Source organism: Gymnoscopelus braueri (assembly GCF_963280865.1).
Source record: "Gymnoscopelus braueri genome assembly, chromosome: 16".
In the NCBI taxonomy this organism is placed as follows: domain Eukaryota; kingdom Metazoa; phylum Chordata; class Actinopteri; order Myctophiformes; family Myctophidae; genus Gymnoscopelus; species Gymnoscopelus braueri.
The window spans coordinates 19,688,427-19,708,585 of record NC_137616.1 but is presented as its reverse complement, the minus strand read 5'-3'; the positions used below and the strand labels follow the sequence as shown (position 1 = coordinate 19,708,585).

At 41.0% G+C, this 20,159-nt stretch overlaps 1 protein-coding gene across 1 annotated transcript in view; it reads left to right on the top strand.

The window, feature by feature from the left end:
• Positions 1-19,229, top strand: part of LOC308102860 (sodium/hydrogen exchanger 2-like) — a gene marked incomplete at its 3' end in the record, with an annotated part of 46,884 nt that extends 27,655 nt beyond the window's left edge. Inside the window, exons 8-17 of the mRNA XM_080452714.1 lie at positions 205-294; positions 494-564; positions 1,120-1,263; positions 3,697-3,802; positions 4,066-4,182; positions 4,444-4,531; positions 6,280-6,415; positions 16,927-16,980; positions 17,952-18,064; positions 19,177-19,229. Of these exons, the coding sequence (XP_080308840.1) occupies positions 205-294; positions 494-564; positions 1,120-1,263; positions 3,697-3,802; positions 4,066-4,182; positions 4,444-4,531; positions 6,280-6,415; positions 16,927-16,980; positions 17,952-18,064; positions 19,177-19,229 (972 nt within the window). The remainder of the gene's footprint in view (positions 1-204; positions 295-493; positions 565-1,119; positions 1,264-3,696; positions 3,803-4,065; positions 4,183-4,443; positions 4,532-6,279; positions 6,416-16,926; positions 16,981-17,951; positions 18,065-19,176) is intronic.
• Positions 19,230-20,159: the final 930 nt, after the last annotated feature.

The window sequence follows — 20,159 nt, the reverse complement described above, 5'->3', positions numbered from 1 at the left end:
CCAGCGGAGACTCAAAGAGTCTACTTTGAGTCTCCTACTGGATACATTAGCATCTTTCCACCGGTCATCAAATTATTGGCAGGAATGCGACAAAAACAAAAAAGATCTCCATGAATTCAATGCTTCAGGGGGTGTGAAATTGATAGAAAATAAATATTTTTTGGGGTAAACTACTCCATTCGATATTGATCTGTTATGTTACAGGGTATCAGTCTTCGTCCTATCATCGAGTACATGAACCTACGAAGGACCAACAAGGAAATGAGATCCATCAACATGGTGATTCACAACAGGGTGTGTACAGTTCACTTTGTTTTCTGCTTCTCATTCACTCATCTCTATGTCTCTGTCCAAAGTTGACCCCTGTGTGTGTGTGTGTGTGTGTGTGTGTGTGTGTGTGTGTGTGTGTGTGTGTGTGTGTGTGTGTGTGTGTGTGTGTGTGTGTGTGTGTGTGTGTGTGTGTGTGTGTGTGTGTGTGTGTGTGTGTGTGTAGCTGATAGAACACACCATATCTGGCATTGAGGACCTGTGTGGACAGTGGAGTCATCACTACTGGAAAGACAAGTAAACACTTTACACTCTATATGTTATCTGTTATTATCAAACTTGTTCTGCTATTTTTGAATAGCCAACGCTAAAATCTAAAATGACACAGATACTTTCCCGGTTTTAATTTGTTAAACAGCTGAAATGATTACAAGATTAACAGAGGCATAACTTTTCTTTTGGAATAAACACGCATGGACAAACGCAAACTTTCTCTTATGTTCTCTGTCTGTCTGTCTGTCTGTCTGTCTGTCTGTCTGTCTGTCTGTCTGTCTGTCTGTCTGTCTGTCTGTCTGTCTGTCTGTCTGTCTGTCTGTCTGTCTGTCTGTCTGTCTGTCTGTCAGATCTAAGCTCACAACGCATCGTGTTGTGAGCTTGACAAAACTAGACAAAAACTAAAACATTTCAGATGACTAAAATATGACTAAAACTAAATGGATTAAAAATGTGACTAAAACTAAAACAAAATTTGCAACACTGCTGTCTCTGTCTCTCTCTGTCTCTCTCTCTCTCTCTCTCTCTCTCTCTCTCTCTCTCTCTCTCTCTCTCTCTCTCTCTCTCTCTCTCTGTCAGGTTTAAGAAGTTCATTGACAACGTGCTGAGGTTCATCCTGATCCGGGACAGGAAGTCAGAGTCCAGCATCGTGTCTCTCTACAAGAAGCTGGAGCTGCAGAAGGCCATAGATCTCAGCGCGGCGCCCTCTGTTGTCTCACTGAAGTAAGTACACCTGTCTGCAAGTCATTTAATGGACCCTTCGCTAAACCCCACCCCAAAAGCGATTGTCCAATACCAGCTTAGCAACCGTTGTTAGCCTGGCATAGGTCTGGCAAGCTTTCGTCACCTGCCATAGCTGTCAATGTTATTTCGCCCACACACACACACAATCATTTGCAACATAATAGCAAGAATAGGAATACCACGATAACGCAATGGTGACTATGAACCACGTACCCAAACCCGTTGGAGGCTGCTTTTCCCAAGCTGAAATCTGCACTTAAACTGCCAGGCTGCATGGCTGTGTTGTGTTGAACACATACACAGCTTAACGTCAGGAAAGTTACACGACTCACTCGCCCAGGTGGTGTCAATAATAGGCTACTAATCACCGTAATCGTAACAAAATTCAGAATCACAGCGCTGCCTGTTTCGGATTCCGCACGTTAAAGTATATTAATTCATTTGTTCGTCTATTTATTAACTGCTACTGCAGTCTTACCCTGCGGTACATGAAAACTCCTGTTACAGTCATGGATGAACTTCAGCCTGGTGTTTGCACTTTCTCCATTTACGGTCCGTACATCTATATAAACGTTCAGATTTCAAATATAAAGTGCTTACCCCATGGCCACGGATGTTACAATTATGCACGGGACTCTCAAAAGTACCCGTATATTCTGTATTGTTCAATAAAAAGCATTTTAATCTGATCAGTGGCCATTTTCTCATAATTTATCAGAGTGCAATACACCTACCAACCGATAGGGTCGCTCAGTTGAAAGCATATGGAGAAAATGGCCACCGATCAGATTAAAATGCTTTTTATTGAACAATACGGATGATACGGGTACTTCTGAGAGCCCTTACATAAATGTAACATCCGTGGCCATTGGATAAGCACTTTATATTTGAAATATGAACGTTTATGTAGATGTACGGGCCATAAATGGAGAAAGTGAAAACACCAGGTTGTAGTTCATCCATGACGGTCGTGACAGTCGACCGTCGTGTATCCATGGCTATTACTCCCTCTAACATTTCCCATGTTTTTAGTTTATTGAAATAATGTCATGCACATTTGTCCAGTGCATAGCCTACTGCAGGCCGTGTTGACTACATTTAGAAGAGATTTTGAAGCTCTTGCTCCTGAAATGATCGATTATTTTTAAGGGGAAAAGCCATCATTTAACATGCAAGTCAATGGGTGAGAAGCAGAGTTGCCAGGCGCTGCCAGGCCTGGGTGTGACTAACTTCGCACCACCAGTCACAGAGTGGAGTGGGTGGGGCTTAGCGAAGGGTCCATTGTGCCACTCTTTAACATTTACATTTAACATCGCTGTTGTTGTCGGGAAGAAACCTCTTCTCTCCATATATATATATTTTTTTGTTGTTTTGTTTAGTTTTTTAATTAATGCCCTACTTGATTATATTACAGCCAACAGCGTCACACAAAGGTTTAAAAAATAGCATATCTACAAGCTTGAAACGCGGCACGAAGCGACGCGTTTTGAGCTTGTATAAAAACGTTTTTTTATACTTTATTGCAGGTTCGTACATGTACAGTACATGTTATCGATTTCAGCCAATTATCAATTTATATTAAGTTTTCTTCACCTGCTTAATTCATACTTTCTTTATTTCCCCTTTTTTTCCCCTCCCTTTTTTTATTATTAAACTATGTATAATATTTAAACTTATTTTTTTATGATGCAAGATGTGAAGAAGTTGGGGCCAGGGAGATGAGACTTCTGTGACTTGGCCGGTTCACAGAAAAGTTAGCCTCGGAAACCCAGGCTTTTTTTTTTGTTACAAAAGAAAAAAAGCCTGGGGGAGCGATGCAGGAACGATGGTCTTGGACCTTGTTATCTCCTAACCAATCAGAGTGCAGAGGGGCGTCGCTCTAAATTTGGTGACGTCAGCGTGCTCCGTGCACAGGCCGAGGGGGGGAGGGGAGGGGAGGCGGGGACATAGATTGGTGAAGCAATAGGAAGCCACGCACAAATCCAGGCGGCTGTGTTTGGGTCCGCCCTTCAAGACCATGGTTTGAGCTCGTAGCCTCAGGCTACAGAAAAGTTGATGCAACCTTTTACTGTTTAGGGTGAGATTTCAAGAGAAATATTGGCTCGTTGATTATACAGTTATTGGTGTTGGTGTTGGTGTAGCCATTTCAGAATATCAGTGGGTCTCATCTCCTACTGCTGTTTTTTATACTTTTGAATTTGAATCCTGAAAATAAATTTAAAATAAATGTCGGGTGGAAAAATAAATTTCCACCCGACAGATACGATTATGCTAGTGTCCCTAATGACTTTAGAATAGTTGAACAGGGAACACTTTCAAGATTTCAGATGTCAGTGCCTTGCTCAAAGGGACACCGTTTTTAACAGGCTATTGAACTTGGCCATTACTGATACCTCCTCTCTCTCCTGCCAGCGATGAGAAAAAGGACTTCGCAAGACCCAAGAAGACGTTCATGGCAGGGGACATAAGGAAGATGCACAACGTCCTGGACAATAACATGTACAACATCCGTCAGAAGGTGAGTCTGATTTATGAGCTTGTAGATCAGTTTTTTTCAAATGGCCTAAAGTGGTTAATGTATATTTTATAATGTAATAATTTATATCTACAAACTTTCCACCACTGCTGCCTACAATGTTGCTACCAGCTGTATGTGCGTGCATGCGACAATAAACACCTTGTACCTTCATTATGTTAAAGTAAATGCAATGGTTTTTTTTATGTTACTTTCAATTTTTCTCTCTGACCTCATTGTCCGTGTTATTCAAAACAAATCCCCAGACGATTGCTTACAGCACCAGACACAACCTGCCCGACAACAGTAAAGCCAGGGAGATCCTGATTCAGCAACACCCCAGTTTCAGGAGAAGCCTCCTCCCTGGAACCCCCCCCCAGGAGGTAAATGAGACAAGTTGGGGCCAGGGAGATGAGACTTCTGTGACTTGGCCGGGTCACAGAAAAGTTGATTGAAATTTTTTACTGTTTAGGGTGAGAAATATTGACTCGTTGATTATACAGTTATTGGTGTTGGTGTAGCCATTTCAGAATATCAGTGGGTCTCATCTCCAAATCCAAGGGCCCCCCAACTCTGGTTATAGATAAACCAGATGCATAGCTTAAAAATTGTGAGTTTGACCTTAGACCTTTTTTGATCCCCAGATGGCATCCAGCAGATCTCAGAAGTACTACTCTCTTCAGCCTGGTGGAGATCTGGAGTCTGCCTTCCCTCGCAGAAGATCCTCTCATGGTGAGTTTGGTCTTGTTTTTCTTGTTCACACATGTACATAAATGACAAGGCTTCGTGGCAATGGGAGTCAAAGTGATAACGAATAGGTGCAGGTGAGACACAACACAAAATAATTTACTAAATTAACACGATTCAGTAAGTACCCAGATTAAGACATGACCTGATTCCTTAGAAAGGTCTTATACTGAACCCGATTAAAGGGATAGTTCACCCCCAAAATGCCTTTTTTCCTATCGATTAGTCACCCCATGAAGACTTGAATTCATAGATTTTTTGGAAGCCAATAATTTGATGACCGGCAGCTGCTCCGGTAGGAGACACAAAGAGTCTCCTTTGTGTCTTCTACCTGAACCGCTGCCTACCGGTCCTCTGGTCATCAAATTATTGGCTTAGGAATGCGACAAAATGCAAAACATCCATGAATTCAAGTCTCCATGGGGTGACTAATCGATAGGGGGGGGGGGGGGGGGTGAACTATCCCTTTAACACAGCTACATTTCTGCTCAATCTTTCCTTTTATTTATGCATAGTGTGATTCATTTAGAAGAACGCATCAACTGAGTCAAGGGGGAAAGACCAAATGAACAGCTCAGTGTTGCTATTTGACAATCATGCCCCTTATGTATTTGATTTGACTGTGCCTCCCTGTTATTAGACTTGTTCTACAGTTTCTTGCTTATTTATTTACTCTTCCCTAGTTTATTCTAACTCTACAACTGCTAGAGCTTGAGCACAAAAGGGACATTTTCCTTCTCCTTTCTGTGTTTTACTTTGTAAAATGTTGTGTTATGCATCACAGTACAATTCAAGTAACCCCTATACTCAATGTTTCCCAAACAGTGGGTCGGGACCCATGTTTGGGTCGTGGACCAGTTTTTCTGGGTCGTGAGTAAATATCCCCTGTTTGTTTTGTTTCCTACGTATACAAATAGACAAATACAATCATTTTCATCAATTAAAAACTATTCCAACATTTTTCAAAAGTATTTCATGAATTAAATTAAAAGAAATACAAAAATGTTCAATAAATCAAAAAAACACTTATAGGCCTATTCAGGCGCGCGGGAAGTCCTTAATACCTAGGGGGGCTGTGCGTCGGGGGGGACTTTCGCGCGGGCGCGCGATTTTTTTTGTGATTTTTTGGGGGTTTTCTGTGTTTTTCCCCACACAAAAAGGCAGAAAGACAGTGTAAACACCAGGTTGAAGTTCATCCATGACCGTAACAGACTGCTATGATCCATAAAATATATATATATTATAAAAAATAAAATAAAATAAAACCTTTTTTTTTTTTTTTTTTTTTTTTCTTCCCATCACCAGGGGGGCTGCTCCCATCACCAGGGGGGCTGCAGCCCCCATAGCCCCCCCCCTTCCCGCGCCACTGGGCCTATTGGTAACCGGAGTCCCTCAGGGCTCAATACTCGTATCTTTTCTGTTTTCTGTTATTGTGGGGAAAGCTTTCGCTGAAAATAGCAGATCTACAAGCTCACAAAGCGACGCGCTGTGTCGCGTTGTGAGCTTGTCAATCTACTATTTTCAGCGAAAGCTTTCACCACAATAGGGATGCTGGGGTTTAAGTGGTAAGTGGTAAGAAGTAGTGAAAATAGCAGATCTACAGAAGATGTAGATCTGCTTGTAGAACTGCTATTTCCGGGTCTCGGAACAAACGTCTCATTTCTCTTTTGGGTCTTGAGACAAAAAGGTGTGAGAACCAACTGCTCTAACTCATCCTCTCCATCCTCACACAGAACGCTCCCTGATCCCCCCGAGGAGGCTGGACACCCTCAGGAAGGTGGTGCCAGACCCTGCGCCAAATGGGGCAGGAAGGCGCCGGTGCCCTTTCCCAGGAGACCTCCCCCTCTGCCACCACCTTCCTCCTGGAGGGTGCCGGACCACTTGCCCCCCCCCCCAGGGGGGACAACGGGGGGGCAGGTGGGGACCCCTTACTTAGACGCTCATCATCACAGGGGTCTGGCCGTTCACATCACAGGCCCTGAGAGGCCGTTGTGTGTTTGTTTTGTTGCACAAACGTTTAAAAATATAGACAAATTACAACTTTTCATCAATTAAAAGCTATTCCAACATTTTTCAAAAGTATTTCATGAATTAAATAAAAAAAATCTAATAATTTCCAATAAATCAAAAACACACTTAAAGGAGCATTACACCCCTGGAAGAACTTGCAGTCACTCAATGTTAATAATATATATATTAATTATCTATTATAATATAGTAGATAACAGTAGCAAAATTTCAAATTTGCACCCTATGGCCCGAAAAATATAGAAGTCTTGACTTTGACTGGATGACTGGGGTTTGGCTGCATTACTACAATGACCACAATGCTTTGTGGCACTGCTCTTCCTTGTGGGGAGGAGGCTGCGTGGGGGCGTGGTCTACATTGTAACTTTCCCCTCCCAGTTCTCACTACAACAACATCAACAAACACATACAGCACATTGGCCAGTGTTGCCATGTCTGCTTATTATAAGCGGCTGGTTTCTAAAATGTAGTTGATATTTGGGCTCGTTTCCAAATGTTTTGATTGTTGTTTATGTGAGGGGTAGGACCTTAGGACCTGGGAGCTCAGAGCAGGTGGCAGGAACAGCCTATATATGGTAAGGGGAGCTCTCGTGAGAGCAGAGAGAGTCGCGTTTGTTCTCGCACGTCGTGTGTGTTGCTCTGAGTTAGCGTCTCACCGGTGGCCAGCACCGTGCATCCAAACTTTACCACAGAGGTATGTTACAAAATGCATTTCGGGTTATGCTTCATTTGTTTGTTTTATGAGTTGTTTTTGTACTTATTGAAACCATTACTTACTGAATGATTACTGCACTCCTAGAATCTCTGGTGCTGTGCAGCAGTCAGCAGACTTGTGTGGGAGCCAGAAACCACACATTATGTGTATTAACAGAGTCTGAGGTAGGAGTTAACTTATATGTTCATGGTGTTTGACCTAGAGGCTCATGTACATAATAGAGTTTATTGCATTCACCCAGCATGGTTGTTTATGACTAAACCTACACTGTTTTGTATGTTTAAATAATATGATTTTCTGCATTATATTGTAGAGTGCCAGATCGAACCAGACCCTGGTCAGCCCATGCTCCTGCCGTTGGGTGCACAGGTGCCTATAGGGCCTATAGGTAGGAAGATGGGCTTGCCAGTATATTGTATGTATTGTGTAATGATGATGGTGCTCAGTGATTAATTAGTGTTTTTGTATTATTGTAGGCTGAACTGGTGACACACAGGATTGTGGTCAGCAGGCAGCCGCTGCTCTTTTTCTCCATTTAGTTTATTTTATTAGTTATGCTCAAGTGCCTCCTTGTGTGCAGTTTATAAAGATTCCTCATTGATCGTACCTTTCACATTGATGACCGTGCTTGCCCCTTTCCCCCCTTTTGTAAGAGTGCAGTGTTTTAACCAGTGTTCTATTTTCATTAGTTGGTGTGTGCGCATTTAAGTCGCAGTGTTTAACTATTTGCAGTGTTGATCATTCTACAGTTTTATCAGTGTGCGTGTTATCATTATTAAAGTGTTATTGCCCCCCGGTCAATGAGCGTGATGGTACAGACACATAGTGTCCTTTGGATTCTACCCCTGCTGCTATTTAATAAAATGTTCGAATGATTGTACACACGAAAGCCTCTGTCAGTCTTGTCTAACTTGTGTGGGGATATTATTTAGTCACAACAGTAACAGAGTAAATGCATAGGTTGTTCAGGGTCTCTCCCCTGAAAGAGTGGCGTAGTCACGTTGAGTTATTCAAAAGTATTATTAGTGTCCATCTGGTCACATTTAAACCAGTGGTTCTCAAACATGTTCATGTACTTTTCCACGGACCCTCATCTGTGCACTGCGCGCCAACATATTTGCCAGGGAGACCCTACCAAAAATGTGTTGTTAAAATGTTAAAAAAATATTCCACATTTTGCACTTTTTTCCCCTCAAGATTTTTTGGAAAATAGCAGATCTATACAAGCTCACACTGCGTCACATCGTTACACCTCATCCGCACTGCCAGCGAGCGAGCGTTCTGACGGCGACGTCGCGCGAAAAAACTGTCCTCATTTGGGGCGATATGGAGCGTCGGCCATCGCGTTGCGACGTAGCATTAACCAATCATATTAATGGTGGGAAAAGTACTATATTTTTGGACTTAAGTAAAAGTATCAATACTGCGATGTAGAAATATTCTGTTACAAGAAAACGTCCGGAATACAAAATGTACTTGAGTAAAAGTACAAAAGTATTGGTATCAAAATGTAGGTTAAAGTAGGCTACCAAAAGTAGAAAATAGCTACATGGTGCAGAATATCCCATTTCAGTTTACAAATGTATAAAAATCTTATACTAAATCTATAAATCTATAAACAATAGCAGATCTACAAGCTCACAATGCCTTGCATCACTTAGATCTGCTATTTTCAAATGGCTGAAATGTATATAGGGCTGAAGTCAGGGGCGCCGATGACGTGGGGGCACCGGGGCTAGAGCCCCCACAGTGAAATGATGAGCCCCCTCATCATTTCAGTGTGTCCAATTTAATTCCATTCAAATTCAAATGTTGCCCGCGACGGCCGGCCGCGAGAGAGACGCATTCAACGAGCCGGCCGTTAACACCTATAGAACAATAGCGCAGGAATGTAGGAATGTAACAACCTCACCCAGCCCTTGTAAACCTGCTCTGTAGTTTGATGTGTAAACCGTCCTAATGTGACAATTAAACCTGATTCTTCTTGTTTCTTTGAATTCTTTTAGTTTGATTGATTTTACTGTACAGTATAACTAAAATGAAACGAAAATAGCACCTTTCATAACATGAGTGCAGCTCAAATCTATAAAATAATTAAACTGTTTAAGGTGTTTTTTTTTTTAGTTTGATTGCAATTACTGTAAAGTTTATTTTACCCCCTTTACCTTTAGCTCAAATCTCTAAAATAATTAAACTGTTTAAGGTGGTTTTAATTTTCATGCTATAAATAAAGTAATTCAAGTAAAAACAAGTTGTGTGATTATTTTAAGTATAGCCTTTAAGTATAGTAAGCAGCAATGTAGGGGTCCTTGGCATGAAAAAGGTTGAAAACCACTGGCTGATAAATCCCATTTTACTGCCATTATTTTTAACTGATTTTAAGACAAGTTGTCTGATTATTTTAAGTATAGCCTACTTATGTGTGGTATATGTAAAGGGCTTTTATATAAAACTTTAAAATTAATAGAAACAAAAATGAAACAACAGCACCTGGGCTGGCCTGGCTGACAAACCTGTCCCTCATTGGGGTGATGGGGCTTCCATTTGCACCCATTTCATTGGTGGGGCACGCTTATAGGCATGCAAATGTATAGGGCAAAGCAGCACCGAAGGCACAGCACAGTCAACAAGAGAGACAGAGAGAGGGAGCGAGAAGGATCCTCCACAATTAAAATAGACAAAAAGATATAATTAGCTAAATTATATAAAAAACCTCTACAATGTTATAAGCGTTCTGCTAGTGCTTGTAGCACGTTAACTTTTGTGAGATCATCAATAAATGTCTTCTTGCATAATGTCGGTGCAATGCCATTAATTAATTAGGCCTATAGGCTACTTTGTTGATATGGTGCTGAAATGTTGAAACATGCTGAAAGTGAGTAGTGTGTCATAAAAAGCACTTGTAAAATCGCACCACTGTACTATTGGCTGGTCTAGGTCAAGTTCAGCCCCCATGGTCGCGCACAAAAGTCGGCGTCCCTGGGTTGTGTAGTTACCTTGCCATGATGTAACTAACAAGTTAGTTAGTTACACTAACAAGAAATGAGAAATAATTGCTCCATTAATTAGAAATTGATAATTAAAAATATGCTCCCCATTGACTTACATTGTACACTGAAACAGCTCTCAAAGTCACTCTTTTAGCCCATAAACGAACACAAACTAAGCTGATTCAAATAATATAGAACATCACCAAACCCAGTACTGTTTATTTTTTTTATAAAAATGTCAACTTCCTGATGATTTTACTATTTGAAGATCCGGATCCGGATCTGCTGATCCAGTCCAGGTTTTCTTTCTAATTAAAATAGCTAAATCAACAGTAAGTTAACATTTTTATTTAAAAAAAACACAGTACTGGGTTTGGTGATGTTCTATATTGTCTGAATCGACTTTGTTTACATTCGTTTACATGCTAAGTCAATGGGGAGCATATTTTGAATTATCAATTTCTAATCAATGCAGCAGTTCTTTTTTTTTTCTTGACCACCTTTGGAGTTACATCATGGCGAGGTAACTACACAACCCAAACCTCTACCAAAGTGGTCTTGCCCTTTAATTAATTCATTAAATGACCATAAAACAACATTAACAACACTCTACCCATCCTTCAGTGTGTCCCATCCTCAAATGTTTTACTTAAATAAAAGTACTTATTTTAGTAGTAGCCTATAGTTACTTCTACTCCACTACATATAGACAAATATTGTACTTTTACTCCACTACAATTATTTGATAACTTTATTTACTATAGTTACTTTGTAGATTTTGATTATTATTACAAAACCACTTATACAGTATATATACTTTGGCAATTTGAAAATAGCAGATTTGCGACGCGTTGTCAAACTCTACAGAGCAGGTTTACAAGGGCTGAGGTGCTGGGTGCCAGTGGGTGGGGTTTTTACATTCCTACATTCCTGCGCTATTGTTCTATAGGTGTTAACGGCCGGCTCGTTGAATGCGTCTCTCTCGCGGCCGGCCATCGCGGCCACCATTTGAACCTTCAGAGAGCTCTGCTTTTTTTTATTTATTTTTTATATATCATTTGAGTGTGGGGGCTCTTGCCCCGGTGCCCCCACGTCATCAGCGCCCATGGCTGGTAAGGTGCTGGTACGAAGGGTTCATCCAGTAACGTTCATCCTTAAAATTGCAGCTGGTGGTGGAACCCCTGGATGCTCATCACGCGGCGCGCCCACTAAGCGGCGCAACTTTGCTGTTTTTCTCAAATTCCCTGCGACCCTCTTGGTTGGAAGGTGTATTGCACTGTGGTGATTACTGTGGTGATTTACTGATTTATTACAAGTATATGAGAAAGCCCAATAGCCCATTCCAGTACAGATACATGTACAGTACATTCAGATATCATTATAGACAAGGGGTCTTCAACGTTTTTCAGCCTAAGGACCCCCTTTGCTGAGAGAGAGATGAAGCAGCCCCCCCCCACTACATATTGTATAAAATTGTGTTGCAGATTAAACTTTTTCATTGATTTCATAGATAGATTCGTAGACTTGTTTGACAGCACTGTCATCAGTGTTGTGTTTTTTTTTGTTAATGTGTATTTTCAGACATTTAACCACTTAAACCTTCAATACCTAGTAAACTTGACCTTTGGCGCTGTACTTGGTCTGCTCTTTTTTCCATCTACACCAAACCTCTTTGCCAAAAATAGCAGATCTCGCAGCGGAGGCATTGTAGATCTGCTATTGTTGGCTAAAGTTTTCCTCAGAAGGTCATGCTAGGGTTCAAGTGGTTGATGTCAAAAAATTATCCTATCACACAAAGATTTGGCGACCCCCCCTGTAGTAACTCCCCTAGGGCAGTGGTTCTCAAACTTTTTCATGCCAAGGACCCCCAAAATTATATGTATTTGGCCGCGGACCCCCATCAAAAAATAATTTGTTCCAGGGACCCCCCAGAAGCAAAGATTTGAGTTACAAATGTTCGCTTTAAAAAATATATATTCAAAGATTTGCACAGATTTTTATGAGCTGTAAAAGGTCATAATTATTCTGATGCTATATTTACACATTATTCTGGGTACCCCCTGGAACACCCTCAAGTACCCCTGGGGGTCCCCGGACCCCACTTTGAGAACCAATGCCCTATGGGTCCCGGACCCCCTGTTGAAGATCACTGTTTATATAGGCTTTGTTCAGACTGCAGGCAAATCTTATAGGACAGACTGTCCACACTGTTTGCAGATCAGATTTGTGTATCCTGACATGATCTGCATTGGTTGCTCTATAGTGGTAACAACATATAACTAGAAAAATCCTCGGAGCACAAGTCTCCGCCAGGTCAGGTAGGTTATTATGGCCTCCTGGTGGCGCTATAATAGGCCAATGTGAAAAGGGTGCCATTTATTCCTAGGCTGTGCACGGCAATCGGACACTGCATGCATGATTTGAGGCATTTTGTTCTAAAAATGTGTTTTGCTAATTTTGACCTGCTGGTGGCGCTATAACATTCCAATGTTAAAAGGGTGGCATTTGTTCCTCAACGTAGTGCAAATGTGCATTAAAAGTTTCACCACAATCGGACGCTGCGTTCATGATTTGCGGCATTTTGTTCAAAACGGGCCACTCCTGCAAACATGAATGTCAATGTTAGCCAATCAGGATGGAATATGAAAAATCAAACAGATCCGTCTTGATCACATGACTATAGAGATAATGTGTACCTATTTGCGTGAAATTTGGATCAAATCTGAAGGCTTAATATATATATATATTTTTTTTACATAAGTCTGCCTCCTGGTGGCGCTATAAAAGGCAAATGTGAAAAATGCAGGGCAAAGGTTTTTCCTTGGCCTCTAGAGAGTGTGCATACAAAGTTTTACACTGATCGGTGCAGTTATAGGTAAAAACACGAATCGGCCTGTTACAGCGCCACCATGAGGCTGATTTGAACATTTTCAAATGGCATTTCTTCCTCGGCCTAATGGGAATGTGTGAGCAAAATTTCACGGAAATTGCATGCTGTGTTCATGATTTGAGGCATTTTGTTCGAAACGGAGTACTCCTGCAAACTTTGAAAGCCAATTTTGCCAATCAGGATGGAATATGAAAAATCTGAAATTAGCCGTTTCTTTTAATGACTATAGAGAAACTGTGTACCGATTTGGGGGATTTTTGGCCAAAATCTGTAGGAGTACTGTCCAAAAATGTGTTTTGCAAAAAGCGGCCTCCTGGTGGCGCTATAACAGGCCCATGTGAAAAATTTGGGGCAGAGGTTCTGCTCTGTTATCCAGGGAGTGTGTGTGCACAGTTTCTCTGCGATCAAGCCAACGGTGCCAGAGATTAGCTGTACACAAAATGACAGAATGACGGACACACGGACGGACACACGGACGGACGGACGGACGGACGGACAGGGGTGAAAACATACTATCGCCATGCCTTTCGGCCTGGCGGAGACAATGACACAGTGCTTAACTTAAACTCTGTTGTAGGACGGTGTCGCTCGCTGAAAATAGCAGATCTACAAGCTCACAGTGCGTCGTGATGTGACACGTTGTGAGCTTGCAGATCGGCTAGTTATAGATCGTCTATTACTGAGATTCTGCATAATGAGTACTTCTACTTTTGGTACCTTAAGTACATTTTGATACCAATTCTTTTGTAAGTAAATTTTGAATTACGGACGTAGACTTGTAACAGAGTATTTCTACAGTGCAGTACTGATACTTTTACCACCACTGGTTATAGTAGCATCATGAAACTACTATAATCTTTATACGCTGTGTGTGCGTGTGCGTGTGCGTGTGTGTGTGTGCGTGCGTGTGTGTTTCCAGGGGCCTGTTGGTGTGACAGGGTTGAAGGGCGGCAGAGGAACCCAGGGAGCCACGGTACGTTTGTTACAGTATGTTACCACACTGAATTTGTGGGATATCCTCATCTAAGAGGGTCAGTCCGATGCTTTCTTCTAAATCAGCCAAGGGGGTGATGAGGGGGTTCCAGGTGATCCCCAGCTAAATGATGGAGAGTTGGTAACCAAATGGACCCTTATAGATCTTTAACTCTTGAGAGCGTAAAATGAAACCAAATGGACCCTTACGGGTCCATTTGGTTTCATTTTACTCTCTCTAGGAGTTAAATTATTGTTAAACATCTGCATTACTTAATTTCCAAGAAGTCTACACAATTAGTAATTGTTATTTTGATCAACGTTTGCCTGTTATCTCTCCCATGGTACAAACATCAACACAGCATGGATGGAATTGTGGACAAAATCTTATCCAAAATCTTATCCAACCATAACAAAATATTCAAAGTTTTGGGTCTGAGAGGCTATAGTCTGCCCCAACGCTCCTGATTTCGTGTATAGAGGGGCGGGTGTATAGAGCCGGCGAGAGACTGCGCCTCATCCCATTGGTTCACCGATCTGTCCGTCAACCCCCGCCCCGTTAACACAACATTACGAGCGACGCCCACTGCACTCTGGTTGGTTGGGAAATGAAACACTTCCTCATACCCAGCAAGGAAATTAGAAAACAAGGAAGGGACAGCCTAGGGGGCTGGCCGACGCCATTGCTTGCATAGCAGACGCCATTGATGCTCATGGGAGCCAAAACTGGAACAGGAAGTTTGGTGAAATACTATGAAGTCTATGGCAGCCATCTGGATCAGCTTGTGAACAAACACTATTTCTGAACGATTGTGTCCTTTGTTGTCAGATAATCGGTTCAGGAATATAAAAGAAGACATATCACAGGTTTTTATCCAATCAATTCGGATTTTTTTAGCACACTGTATAATTTTATTGAGGCATCTAAACAGCGGCATGTATCGTCCATAGACTGTATAAAAATCGCCTCTGGCAGTGTTGCCAGATTGTGTGAGAGAAATAAGCAACCAGGTCTAGGAAAACAAGCCCAAAAGAAGCACCGGGGCCAGGGGTCTTCAACGTTTTCCCAAACTGATGGGGAGATGGAGCAGGGACCCCCTACCTTACCTCGACCCCATATATTGTATAATTATGTATACAATTGTGTTTCATAAACATACATGTTATTGTGCATCAATATTAAGCTATTAAAAATAATAGACAGATTAATATATTCGTGCTTTTATATTAAATGTACAGGGTATTTACCCTGTACATTTACCTTATTAACCGAGAACAACAATCTGTCAATTGCACAATAATCATGGATACAAGCTATTCAAAATGGACAGAATCATTTATAGATATCATCATTTATTTAATACATAAATGTGGAAAATGTTTTTTTTAAATATATGAAGACAAATGGATATTTAAAAACATATATATATATATATATATATATAAAATATTTGTATATATATCTATATATAATTTATTTTTATTGTCTAATCAAGCAACAATTTCGCGGACCCCTGCAGTACCTCGTGGACCCCCTAGGCGTTGCGGACCCCTGTTGAAGACTTGCACTAGGCCATTATGAGCACTTTAAACCTTTACTGTATACATTGAAAATAGCCGATCTACAAGCTCACAACGCGCTGTGAGCTTGTAGATCTGCTATTTAAAAAATAATCTTGAAGTAAAATGTGAAATATTGAGGATTTTTGAAACACTAACAACACAAATCTGGTACGGGGCTCCCTGGCACAAAACATTTCAGATGGGGGTTTAGGACAAATAGCCTACATATTAATTTGAGGGTCCATGACATAAACATAATTAAGAACCACTGGTTAAAATATTTTTTAAATTGTGAAGCCCAAGTCCAAATAATCAACTACACTTTAGAAAAAAGCCCATAAAACCGCAACCCGCAACTACCAATATTTACAAGCAACTTCACTTAAAAATAAGCCCAAAGTCGCTTATAATAAGTGGACATGGCAACACTGGTTTCTGTCTCGGCAGTATCGCCTACTTTGTGCTCTTTAGATAGCTCAATAAACTTATGCAGTGGACACATCGAAAAGCAACACAGCAGAAAACAATGCGTGATATGTCTTCTTTTATTTTCCAGAAGCAATTACTTTACAAAGGTCTCAGTCATTCAGAAATATATTTTGTTCATGAGCTGATCCACCGGGCTCTCCTTAACTCCAATGCATTCCACTGAACTCACGGCTGCAGTCTGGCTCCCATGGTGCGACGAATCTGCCGACTGGAATTGCATGATAGCGAAAATGACGTAGATGACTCTACCTTCTTTAAATATATCTTGATACCCAGTACAGGCTATGGTTGGGCCAGGCTTTTATTTTTTAGGTAAACTAAACAATAAAAGCCTGGAGATCGAGGCTAGAGAGGCTAAATCTCATCAAACGGCGGTTCCGTGGCTCAAATGCCGAATAAATAATGGAGCTTAAAGTGGTTGAAAACCAGTGGTCCTTTTGTTTCAGTTTGGGATACGACCCATGAGCGTTTTAATGTAACTTTATATTCTGTATTTCTCAATGACTACAGCATATGGCATGCAAGATGGCCCACGATGACCCTTTGTTTTCACTCAGATAACTATAATGCATGTCATATAATAGTCTTGTTTCTACATTAAAGTAACTATATGCATGTCATATAATAGCCTTGTTTCTACATTAAAGTAACTATATGCATGTCATATAATAGTCTTGTTTCTACATTAAAGTGCTCCATGTGAGTGACTGGCTGTAATTATGCGTGTTCACAGGGTTCATCTGGTTTTCCTGGACTTCCAGGAGGAGTTGGGGGACCTGGTTCTGTTGTGAGTACATCATCTACTGTAAAAACAAAAAAGATACATAGATCTAGAATCTTTCAAACCATTAGACTCTGACAATAATTACACACAAATCTTTCTCATCGAGACGTACAGCAGGACAGTTCATATGTCATGAGTCATGGCAATTACAAATGACTACAGTACATCGATACTGTACAGAGGTAATTGCTTATTCATTTATTGCAATACTTATTTTTTTCTTCACGAAATGGCACCGAAGGGGCCTGCCTTCTAGAAAAGGCTTGTTCTATGTATGTGTGTCCCCTCAAAAGTAGGCCATTTGAAAATAGCAGATCTGCAGATTTTTTTTTTCACCAAAAACTGTGGCCTTTTCTATACTTCCTAAGTTATATTATTGCAATGTATTCTTCTTGTAAGTTGTAAAGTTGTGTAGACGACTTACAAATACGATTTTCTCTTCTTTAAGAGTGATTTGACAATATTGGATTGATTCCATGTTGGTTTTCTGTATGGGTTGTTGAGTATTATGGTGTTAATTTCCCTGCAGGCCCTTGAGCCCCAACAGTGGTAATGGGCTGATTGACTGTGCCTTCGATCAGCCTCTCTATCATTGGTTACCTCAAATAGGCCTACTGCCTACTTATAGCCAACATGGGCAACCTGCATTCAGTGTTGATGATGGTCTGAGGACGGAAACGTCCACTCCTTGTGCCATGCTAAGACATTAATATTTGAGTGGTATACATTTTAATGGCATTACTTAGACTAAAATGAAACATAACATCTCTGTTTGCTTTCGTGTAAATCTGGGTGCAGAGTACAAATGTTCTATTGCCGTGAACAGGAACAAACTAGTTCCTGAAACTGTTACGTTCAAGCTTTCGTTCATGTTTGAGGACATGAGAAGATTGTCTATCCAAATGCAAGCATGTGTACAGAGAATGCTGTAGTTAAAGTTAACCAATGAAACGTCTCAACTCTCTTTAATCCAGGAACCTGGGAGTGTCTGTGTGCTCTACTCTGTGTGATGTGGGAGGGATCGTTGCTCCCTTCATGCTCTACAGACTGGCTACCGTCTGGCTGGAGCTCCCACTCCTCATCTTTGGTGGGTCAAGGTTCAAATGTCAAGGTCACAATCAAGGTCAAAAATCCATCAGTAAATGCTCAGGTGGAAATGGCATATCTTGACAATTTCATAGTTTTGAAGGAGGTATTCAATTCATTAGTTCATTAGTTCAATCTACCTAGTTGTATTATAATTCATGTTTTGAACTGATTCCATAACTTATTTGTGAATCACTAATGTATCATCATCTTTGGCCTCCATGTCGGGTTTCCATACAGGAACTGTAGCCTTGGTAGCCGGGGGTTTGGTTTTGTTGCTACCTGAGACTAGAGGAGTCCCCCTCCCTGAGACCATTGATGACATCGAATTCCCTGGCAGGTTAGACATTTTTCTCAACACTCAGCTACACTGTAGGTGTAAAGAAACCCATTCGTAACATGTGGACAAACATACAAATTGTTCCTATCAGGTGGAAAGGTCCAAAACCATTATACTGACATGATAATAACCATGACTAACCATGATACTGACAATGATACTGACATGATAATCACTATGACTAACAATGATACTGACATCATACTGATCATGATACTGTACTGACCATGATACCATACCATGATTAAAGAACATGTTCCAAAGAATCACAATCTCTTGTTAATACGTTCCCAACTGGCATCGTCCTAATATTTATAAAACCCACAGACAGAGTTAAAGGTAGGGTAAGTGATATCTGTTGGTTAAAACAAAAAGTGTTTTGTTAAAAGGTCAAAGGTCTATATTCTGATAGTACTCATTGCTGTAGAGTGTAACAGGAGTAACAGGAGTCTCCCCGTCTCTCCAACTCTTTAATAAACAGAAAATACATTTCAGGTGGGTTGCCAATTGTCAGCCAATCAGGAGAGAGTACCCTTTTATCAGCTTAAATGTTATAGCGCTCCAGTTCTAATTTTGTCTGCTCATCATTTCTTTGTGTCATATCTTCCAATTTCACTTGTTTATTCTGTATCCTGTATGACTTCTGTATCTGTTTGGATACAATTGGTATCCCATCCTGAAAATGCATTTTCTGTTTAATAAAGAGCTGGAGAGACATGTAGCCCTAGAATGTCTGTGATCTTACATACATTTCATGTATTCCAAATACACAGTCATAGATTGCTCTAACCACCGCGTCGTGAGCAGCACGATCTACGCCGCGTAAAACTGCTCTAAACTCCGTCTGTGCTCACCCAATAATTAATTCCTAAGACTTGGAGTCAGATATTGTCCTCTAGTTTCATATCCATTTGACAGTTCTGCCGGAAAACGTGTGCTTAGTCAAATATCTCCACTTTTCCACGAGCTGCACACGGATGACTTTCTGCCCGGGCGAGGGGCCTGGAATGAGTGCAGGACTGAATATATCTAAACTTCCTTTGGGAAGCACAAATGTTTGGGGCACACAATTGGCAGGTGGTGTGATTCATTACCCCTCACCAATCACAACGCACCTGTCAATTGTGTGCCCCATTTGTTTGTGCTTCCCTGTGTCAATTTGTGATGACGTTTGTGGTGATCAGAGGAAGTTTAGATAAATTCGGTCCTTCACTCATTCCAGGCCCCTCGCCCGTACAGAAAGTCGTCCGTGTGCAGCTCGTGGAAAAGTGGAGATATTTGACTAAACACACGTTTTTTGGCAGAACTTTCAAATGGATATGAAACTAGAGGACAATATCTGACTCCAAGTCTTAGGAATTAATTATTGGGTGAGTACAGACGGAGTTTAGAGCGTAGATCGTGCTGCTCACGATGCGGCGGTTAGAGCGATCTATGACTGTGTATTTGGAATACATAAAATGTATGTAAGATCACAGACATTCTAGGGCTAGAGAGATATGGAGACTCTTGTTACTGAACAAACACTCACACTATACAGTAGCAATGAGTACTATCATAATATAGAACTATTTAACACTTATGTGAACACAAAAATATCCCTTGCCCTACCTTAACCACTTTCATCCTGGCGTCCCTATTTTGAGCATGTAGGTGAAAGTTTTCAAGATCTTAAAACAAATATCAAAAGACCTAGAAGCTCACAATGCATGGCATCATCACGCACTGAGTATGCCATATAGATCGGCTATTTTCA